The sequence below is a fragment of the Pelodiscus sinensis genome, chromosome 19 (assembly GCF_052426305.1).
Source record: "Pelodiscus sinensis isolate ZL-2025 chromosome 19, ASM5242630v1, whole genome shotgun sequence".
Classification (NCBI taxonomy): Eukaryota; Metazoa; Chordata; order Testudines; family Trionychidae; genus Pelodiscus; species Pelodiscus sinensis.
In genome coordinates, this window is record NC_143070.1 from 1,259,498 (window position 1) to 1,268,819 (window position 9,322).

The following is a 9,322-nucleotide window of genomic DNA, read 5'->3' on the forward strand; positions in this document are numbered from 1 at the left end:
CTGCACGTTCTTTCAGGGGGCCCTTTCTCACGCCTAGTGAGGCGGCTCCTGGAAGGGTGCGGCTTCCTCTGGGGAGCCTGGGCCCGGGGCCACATGGCCGGTGTCTCACGCAGGCCGGTGCTCTCGGTCCCGCCGGACTCCCGGCTTGGCCAGAACGGCATCCTGCAGCCGAGACGCTGCATCTGAGCCACGGTGAGCCCCTGACACGAGCAGACCCAGAGAAGTGCCTATCCCCCTTCATTCGGCTCTGCGGAGGCCACAGCTGGAGTGTCGCGGCCAGCTCTGGGCCCCCACTACACAAAGGACGTGGGCGCAGTGGAGAGGGGCCAGCGGAGGGAGGCCAGAATGACTCGGGGGCTGGAGCACGTGACCTACGAGGAGAGGATCTGGGTTTGTTGAGTCTGCAGCAGAGCAGGGCGAGGGGGGATTCGAGAGCAGCCTGCGACTCCCTGAGGGGGGGTTCCCAAGAGGCTGGCGAGAGGCTGTTCTCAGGGGGGGCAGGTGGCAGAACCAGGAGCAAGGGGCTCACGTTGCAGTGGGGGGGTCTAGGTGGGAGATTCGGAAACACGGTTTCCCGAGGCGGGGGGGAAGCGCTGGGCCGGGTTCCCGAGGGAGGGGGCGGAGTCTCCATCCCCAGAGGGGTTTCAGGCCCGGCCTGGCTGGGATGGTTGAGTTGGGCTGGTCCGGCCGGGGGCTGGACCCGCTGGCTCCTGAGGGCTCTGCCCGCCCGGGGGTTCTGTGCTTCTAATGTCCTTTCTCCATCCGCCTCGCTCAGTGGCCGGTCCGGGGGGCCGTCCACACACCCCTGTAACAGCAGCAGAAGCAAATCCAGGAAGACAGCAGAGCAATCCACGAGCACCAGCCGGGCAAGGTGCGTCCCTGTGCCGGGGGAAACTGAGGCACGCCCATGGGGTTACTTCGGGACAGTAGAACTCACGTGCCACATAACGCGAATGGAGCGAATCCAGCCCCACTTGGGCACCTCCCCTGAAACATTCGCCCCGCGCAAGAGCCCCCGTGGGGGTAGCATGGTGCAGCCGTCCCTCGGCACGGGCAGGAAGGCCCCCCCTGCATCCGCCATGACCCTGTGTTGCCTCTCCGTACTCTCTTGTGAGTGGAGGTGCGTGGGCATGTGATCACACGTGTGAGTGGAGGTGTGGCGGTATGCACACACACGTATGAGTGGAGGTGCCTGGGCATGCATACACGTGTGAGTGGAGGTGCATGGCTGAGTGTGCACACACATGAGTGGAGGTGTGTGGATGTGCATACACGTGTGAGTGGAGGTGCATGGCTGAGCGTGCACACACGTGAGTGGAGGTGTGCGGATGTGCATACACGTGTGAGTGGAGGTGCATGGCTGAGCGTGCACACACGTGAGTGGAGGTGTGTGGATGTGCATACACGTGTGAGTGGAGGTGCATGGCTGAGCGTGCACACACGTGAGTGGAGGTGTGCGGATGTGCATACACGTGTGAGTGGAGGTGCGTGGATGTGCATACACACGTGTAGGTGGCGGTGCGTGGGTGTATGTGCACACCTGTTAGTGGCGGTGTGTGCGTGTGCATACACACGTGTGAGTGGAGGTGCGTGGGTGTGCGTGCACACGTGTGAGTGGAAGTACGTGGGTGTGCATACACACTTGTGAATGGTGGTGTGTGGACGTGCATACACATGAGTGGAGGTGCGTGGGCATGTGTACACGTGTGAGGAGGTGTGTAGGCGTGCATACACGTGTGAGTGGAGGTGCGTGGCCGTGTGTGCACATGCGAGTGGCGGTGCGTGCGCGTACACACGTGTGAGTGGAGTTGTGTGGGTGGGCGTACACACGTGTGAGTGGAGTTGTGTGGGTGGGCGTACACACGTGTGAGTGGAGTTGTGTGGGTGGGCGTGCACACATGTGAGTAGAGGTGCGTGCGCGTGCGTGTGCGTACACACGTGTGAGTGGAGTTGTGTGGGTGGGCGTGCACACGTGTGAGTAGAGGTGCGTGCGCGTGCGTGTGCGTACACACGTGTGAGTGGAGGTGCGTGGGAGGCGGGATCAGTCCGGAGGAGGCGGGGTCCTGGCCGGGCCGGGGGGGGATCAGGGGCGGGGTCCTGGCCGGGCGGGGGGAGGCGGATCGGGGGCGGGCCCGGGGGCGGGATCGGGGCTCCCCCCGCCCCATGCCGGGGTTGCCTTCCTGGGTCAGCGCCGCGCCCGGCCCGGGCGGCTGCGGGGGGAGCCGGGGAGCGGGCAGCGCCGCCGGGAGCCGCAGCGCCGGGGCCGGCAGGTGCGGGGGACCCAGTGGGGGGTTTCTGCCCCCGGCTGGAGGCGGCGCTGGGCGGGGGGGGTAAGGTCCGAGCATGCGGGGGGGGCCCTCTCCCAGAGCCCCCCGCCCCACTCCGCCCTGTGGGTCTGCAGCGGGGTCAGTGCGACTCCCAGGATATTGGGGTGCCCCCGTTGTATCCCCCTCCCTGCCCCCCGGGTCATCCTGCGGGCCCACCCAGCCTGGGACCCCTGCCCCCAGATCACCCCACGGGCCCACCCAGCCTGGGACCCCCTGCCCCCAGATCACCCCACGGGCCCACCCAGCCTGGGACCCCCTGTCCCCAGATCACCCCACGGGCCCACCCAGCCTGGGACCCCCTGTCCCCAGATCCCCCCACGGGCCCACCCAGCCTGGGACCCCCTGTCCCCAGATCACCCCACGGGCCCACCCAGCCTGGGACCCCCTGTCCCCAGATCACCCCACGGGCCCACCCAGCCTGGGACCACCTGCCCCCAGATCACCCCACGGGCCCACCCAGCCTGGGACCCCCTGCCCCCAGATCACCCCACGGGCCCACCCAGCCTGGGACCCCCTGCCCCCAGATCACCCCACGGGCCCACCCAGCCTGGGACCCCCTGTCCCCAGATCACCCCACGGGCCCACCCAGCCTGGGACCCCCTGTCCCCAGATCCCGCCACGGGCCCACCCAGCCTGGGACCCCCTGTCCCCAGATCACCCCACGGGCCCACCCAGCCTGGGACCCCCTGTCCCCAGATCACCCCACGGGCCCACCCAGCCTGGGACCACCTGCCCCCAGATCACCCCACGGGCCCACCCAGCCTGGGACCCCCTGCCCCCAGATCACCCCACGGGCCCACCCAGCCTGGGACCCCCTGCCCCCAGATCACCCCACGGGCCCACCCAGCCTGGGACCACCTGCCCCCAGATCACCCCACGGGCCCACCCAGCCTGGGACCCCCTGTCCCCAGATCACCCCACGGGCCCACCCAGCCTGGGACCCCCTGCCCCCAGATCACCCCACGGGCCCACCCAGCCTGGGACCACCTGCCCCCAGATCACCCCACGGGCCCACCCAGCCTGGGACCCCCTGCCCCCAGATCACCCCACGGGCCCACCCAGCCTGGGACCCCCTGTCCCCAGATCACCCCACGGGCCCACCCAGCCTGGGACCCCCTGCCCCCAGATCCCCCCACGGGCCCACCCAGCCTGGGACCCCCTGCCCCCAGATCCCCCCACGGGCCCACCCAGCCTGGGACCCCCTGTCCCCAGATCACCCCACGGGCCCACCCAGCCTGGGACCCCCTGTCCCCAGATCACCCCACGGGCCCACCCAGCCTGGGACCCCCTGCCCCCAGATCACCCCACGGGCCCACCCAGCCTGGGACCACCTGCCCCCAGATCACCCCACGGGCCCACCCAGCCTGGGACCCCCTGCCCCCAGATCACCCCACGGGCCCACCCAGCCTGGGACCCCCTGTCCTCAGATCCCCCCACGGGCCCACCCAGCCTGGGACCCCCTGTCCCCAGATCCCCCCACGGGCCCACCCAGCCTGGGACCCCCTGTCCCCAGATCCCCCCACGGGCCCACCCAGCCTGGGACCCCCTGTCCCCAGATCCCCCCACGGGCCCACCCAGCCTGGGACCCCCTGTCCCCACATCACCCCACGGGCCCACCCAGCCTGGGACCCCCTGTCCCCAGATCACCCCACGGGCCCACCCAGCCTGGGACCACCTGCCCCCAGATCACCCCACGGGCCCACCCAGCCTGGGACCCCCTGTCCCCAGATCCCCCCACGGGCCCACCCAGCCTGGGACCACCTGCCCCCAGATCACCCCACGGGCCCACCCAGCCTGGGACCCCCTGTCCCCAGATCCCCCCACGGGCCCACCCAGCCTGGGACCCCCTGTCCCCAGATCCCCCCACGGGCCCACCCAGCCTGGGACCCCCTGTCCCCAGATCCCCCCACGGGCCCACCCAGCCTGGGACCGCCTGTCCCCAGATCCCCCCACGGGCCCACCCAGCCTGGGACCCCCTGTCCCCAGATCCCCCCACGGGCCCACCCAGCCTGGGACCCCCTGTCCCCAGATCCCCCCACGGGCCCACCCAGCCTGGGACCCCCTGTCCCCACATCACCCCACGGGCCCACCCAGCCTGGGACCCCCTGCCCCCAGATCACCCCACAGGCCCACCCAGCCTGGGACCCCCTGCCCCCAGATCACCCCACGGGCCCACCCAGCCTGGGACCTCCTGCCCCCAGATCACCCCACGGGCCCACCCAGCCTGGGACCCCCTGCCCCCAGATCCCCCCATAGGCCTCTGCATCCTGGGACCCCCGGCTCAGCCCCACAGGCCCTCCCAGCCTGGGACCCCCCAGAGCAGATCGGGGCCGACTGTCCTGCCGCGTCGCAGGCCCTGACCCCCGTTTCCCCCCCCCCATGCAGGATTCCCGAGCCCCGGACCGGCCGCGCTCTCCCGCATGGGGCCAGCGGCGGAGCCGCGTGTCCTGGGCCCCGGGGAGACCCCGCGAGGCGCCCGCCCAGGTGAGGACTCAGCCCCAGAAGGGGATTTCAGCCCTGCCCCTCCGGCTCTCCGGCCCTGCCCGCGTCCGGCTGTCTGTCCGTAGACCCTCCTCCCTCTGTCCGTCCGTCCATCCCCTCGGCAGCGGCTCAGCACTTGCCCCGCAGCACCAGAGAGCAGCCGGCCCGGTCCCGGTGGGTCAGGTTCCCGTTGCTGCCCCGGGAGGTGCTGAGCAGCCGCCGAGGCCCTGCTGCAGGCTCAGGAAGGCAGCAGGGCGAGTGAGGAGTGAGTGTTGGAATCCGGCCCGATTCGTGGCTCAGGACCCTGCCCCACCAGGCCCGCTGCCCCACAGCGAGGGGCAAGGCCGGCCTGCCCACATCTGCCCAGGAGCAGGGTAGCCACTCTGGGGACGTGGGGGCAGCAACAAGGCAGGGAGGCGGAGCAGGGGATGGGGGATTGAGGCCACCAGAACCAGGGGGCCGCCAGGGCGGGGGCCTGGGAGGTGAGATGGGAGCAGGGGAAAACTTCAGAAAAAAGCAACAAAATGATTGGGGGTTTGGCAAGGGTCCGTATGAAGAGAGTAGTAAGACTGGGAAAAGCGCAGACTAAGGGGGGACAGGACAGAACGAGGGGTCACCCAATGACATGAAGAGGCAGCAGCTTGAAAACAAACCAAAGGCAGTTTTTCTTCACTCAGTGCACAGTCAACCTGTGGAACTCCTCGCCAGAGGATGCTATGAAGGCCAGGACTTTAGCATCCTGAAGATGTGAAAGGCCTACGCAGCATTGGGCACCACATAATTTGGGGCCCAGGGGTGCCCTACGCGGCAGCATATTCTGCATGGGCCCAAGCACGGCCCTGGCAAGGGGACAGCTCCTGCTTGGGTCTCTTGGGGTTACCCCCTTCTCTGTGCCCCGCGCTGTGCCTCTGGGCTCCCCGGGAAGACCTAGGACCGAGGCGGGGAAGGAGAACCCAGAGGAGCTGTTCCTACACCCTGTTTGGGGGGTATGTGGGTTTCCAGCCCCGTGGGAATACTGAGTGCGATCCTTGCCCCGCTGCAGGTGACGGGACGGCGAGCCAGGCTGAGGAGGGGCAGCCCCAGCCACACGGGACGGTACCAGGACAACTGCGGGGCCAGGAACGCCGAGCTGGGGAGAGAACCACGACAGCGGCCGCCTGCTGAAGTGGCTGAAGGATCCCATGTCTGGGGCCCAGGGTGCCTGCAGGGACAGTGCCGAGCGGCTGATGGATCCCACGGCCGGAGCCCTGGATACCTGCAGGGACAGTGCCGAGCGTCTGATGGATCCCACGGCCGGAGCCCTGGCCGCTTCTAGGGACAGTGCCGAGAGACTGATGGATCCCACGGCCGGAGCCCTGGATACCTGCAGGGACAGTGCCGAGCGTCTGATGGATCCCACACCCAGAGCCCTGGCCGCTTGTAGGGACAGTGCTGAGAGACTGATGGATCCCATGTCTGGAGCCCCGGACACATGCAGGGACGGTGCCGAGAGGCTGATGGATCCCACACCCAGAGCTCCGGATGCCTGCAGGGACGGTGCCGAGCGGCTGATGGATCCCACGGCTGGAGCTCCGGATGCCTGCAGGGACGGTGCCGAGCGGCTGATGGATCTCCCGGCCAGAGCTCCGGATGCCTGCAGGGACGGTGCCGAGCGGCTGATGGATCCCACGGCCAGAGCTCTGGATGCCTGCAGGGACGGTGCCGAGCGGCTGATGGATCCCACGGCCAGAGCTCTGGATGCCTGCAGGGACAGTGCCGAGCGGCTGAAGGATCTCCCGGCCAGAGCTCCGGATGCCTGCAGGGAGGGTGCCGAGCGGCTGAAGGATCCCGCAGCCGGAGCTCCAGATGCCTGCAGGGATGGTGCCGAGCAGCTGAAGGATCTCCCGGCCGGAGCTCCGGATGCCTGCAGGGACAGTGCCGAGCGGCTGAAGGATCTCCCGGCTGGAGCTCTGGATGCCTGCAGGGAGGGTGCTGAGCAGCTGAAGGATCTCCCAGCCGGAGCTCCGGATGCCTGCAGGGACGGTGCCGAGCGGCTGAAGGATCTCCCGGCCGGAGCTCCGGATGCCTGCAGGGACGGTGCCGAGCGGCTGAAGGATCTCCCAGCCGGAGCTCCGGATGCCTGCAGGGACAGTGCCGAGCGGCTGAAGGATCTCCCAGCCGGAGCTCCGGATGCCTGCAGGGACGGTGCCGAGCGGCTGAAGGATCTCCCAGCCGGAGCTCCGGATGCCTGCAGGGACGGTGCCGAGCAGCTGAAGGATCTCCCAGCCGGAGCTCCAGATGCCTGCAGGGACAGTGCCGATCGGCTGAAGGATCCCGCAGCCGGAGCTCCGGATGCCTGCAGGGACGGTGCCGAGCGGCTGAAGGATCTCCCAGCCGGAGCTCCGGATGCCTGCAGGGACGGTGCCGAGCAGCTGAAGGATCCCGCAGCCGGAGCGCCCGGGCGCCCGTACACCTGCCCCGAGTGCAGCAAGGCCTTCAGGCAGAGCTCCCACCTGGCCCAGCACCTGCGGGTGCACACGGGCGAGCGGCCCTACGTCTGCCCCGACTGCGGCCGGGCCTTTGGCGCCAGCTCCAACTTCCTGGCGCACCGGCGGGTGCACACGGGCGAGAAGCCCTACGACTGCGGCCAGTGCGGGCGCAGCTTCCGCGCCAGCTCCACCCTGCGGCGGCACCGGCGGCTGCACACGGGCGAGCGGCCCTACGGCTGCGGGCAGTGCGGGCGCGTCTTCTCCCAGAGCTCCTCGCTGGCCAAGCACCGGCGGCTGCACTCGGGCGAGCGGCCCTACCGCTGCGGGCAGTGCGGGGAGGCCTTCGCCGCGCCGGCGGGGCTGGCCGCTCACCGGAGCCGGCACACGGGCGAGCGCCCCTTCGCCTGCCCGGAGTGCGGCAAGGCCTTCCGGCGCAGCTCCGACCTGGTGCAGCACCAGCGGGCCCACACGGGCGAGCGGCCCTACCGCTGCGCGCAGTGCGGGGCGGCCTTCAACCTGGCCTCCAGCCTGGTCACCCACCAGCGCAGCCACACGGGCGAGCGGCCCTACCCCTGCCCGCACTGCGGCGCCAGCTTCGCCCGCAGCTCCACCCTGGCGCGCCACCGCCGGGCCCACGGGCCCCAGGGCGCCGGGCCGGACAGGGAGCCCGCAGCCCGGCCCGCACCTGCCCAGCCAGGCGGCTCCGATCGGCACTCCGGGCCCCTCCCCCTGGAGGACAGCGAGGACCCCCTCCCCCAGCAAGGGCCTATGGGGCACAGCTCAGATCCTGCCCCCCAGCTGGGTCCTCTGAGCCTGGACCTCCCGGATCAAGGGTCGGATCCTGCCCCCCAGCTGGGTCCTCTGAGCCTGGACCTCCCGGATCAAGGGTCGGATCCTGCCCCCCAGCTGGGTCCTCTGAGCCTGGACCTCCCGGATCAAGGGTCGGATCCTGCCCCCCAGCTGGGTCCCCTGAGCCTGGACCTCCCGGATCAAGGGTCGGATCCTGCCCCACCGCTGGGTCCTCTGAGCCTGGACCTCCCGGATCAAGGGTCGGATCCTGCCCCCCAGCTGGGTCCTCTGAGCCTGGACCTCCCGGATCAAGGGTCGGATCCTGCCCCCCAGCTGGGTCCCCTGAGCCTGGACCTCCCGGATCAAGGGTCGGATCCTGCCCCACCGCTGGGTCCTCTGAGCCTGGACCTCCCGGATCAAGGGTCGGATCCTGCCCCCCAGCTGGGTCCCCTGAGCCTGGACCTCCCGGATCAAGGGTCGGATCCTGCCCCACCGCTGGGTCCCCTGAGCCAGAGTCCCAAGGATCAGGCCCCCCCAGATCAAGGGTCGGATCCTGCCCCCCAGCCAGGCGAGCGCCCCTACCCCTGCCCGGTGTGCGGGAAGTGCTTCTCTCGCAGCTCCAACCTGGTGGCCCACCAGCGGATCCACGGGGGCGAGAAGCCCTTCCGGTGCCCGGAGTGCGGCCGGGGCTTCCTGCGGGGCTCCAACCTGCGCACCCACCGGCGGCTGCACACGGGCGAGCGCCCCTACCCCTGCCCCGAGTGCGGCAAGCGCTTCGGCGACACCTCCGTGCTGGTCAAGCACCAGCGCATCCACACGGGCGAGCGGCCCCACGCCTGCCCCGACTGCCCCCGCCGCTTCAGCCAGGCCTCCGACCTGGCGGCCCACCGGCGGGTGCACACAGGCGAGCGGCCCTACGCCTGCCCCGAGTGCGGCCGGGCCTTCAGCCGCAGCTCCAACCTGCTGACCCACCGGCGGCTGCACCGCGGCGAGCGCCCCTACCCCTGCCCCGAGTGCGGCAAGCGCTTCGCCCAGAGCTCCGACCTGCTGCAGCACCAGCGCCGGCACACGGGCGAGCGCCCCTTCGCCTGCGCCCAGTGCGGCAAGCGCTTCAGCAAGGGCTCCACCCTGGCCGGGCACCGGCGCGTCCACACCGGCGAGCGCCCCTTCGCCTGCGCCCAGTGCGGCAAACGCTTCCGGCACAGCTCCCACCTCGCCGCCCACCGGCGCGCCCACGCCCGGGACAGCCCGCTCTGA

General features: G+C 70.4%; 1 protein-coding gene across 4 annotated transcripts; it reads left to right on the forward strand.

The window, feature by feature from the left end:
- Positions 1 to 9,322, forward strand: LOC142823574 (uncharacterized). Of its 4 annotated transcripts, XM_075914822.2 has the most exons (4): positions 1 to 192; positions 776 to 871; positions 4,713 to 4,811; positions 5,851 to 9,322. In XM_075914822.2, exon 4 carries the CDS (start codon positions 5,990 to 5,992, stop codon positions 9,320 to 9,322), a length of 3,333 nt encoding a protein of 1,110 aa, XP_075770937.2. In that variant the 5' UTR covers positions 1 to 192; positions 776 to 871; positions 4,713 to 4,811; positions 5,851 to 5,989. The 4 variants fall into 4 exon arrangements, with proteins under 4 accessions (XP_075770937.2, XP_075770934.2, XP_075770935.2 ...); XM_075914819.2 differs by lacking the exons at positions 1 to 192; positions 776 to 871 and adding an exon at positions 2,132 to 2,270; XM_075914820.2 differs by lacking the exons at positions 1 to 192; positions 776 to 871 and adding an exon at positions 2,184 to 2,330.

What these genes read in the sequence shown, in the direction of transcription:
- LOC142823574 (XM_075914822.2), top strand. Translation starts at nt 5,990, where the DNA reads ATGTCTGGGGCCCAGGGTGCCTGCAGGGACAGTGCCGAGCGGCTGATG.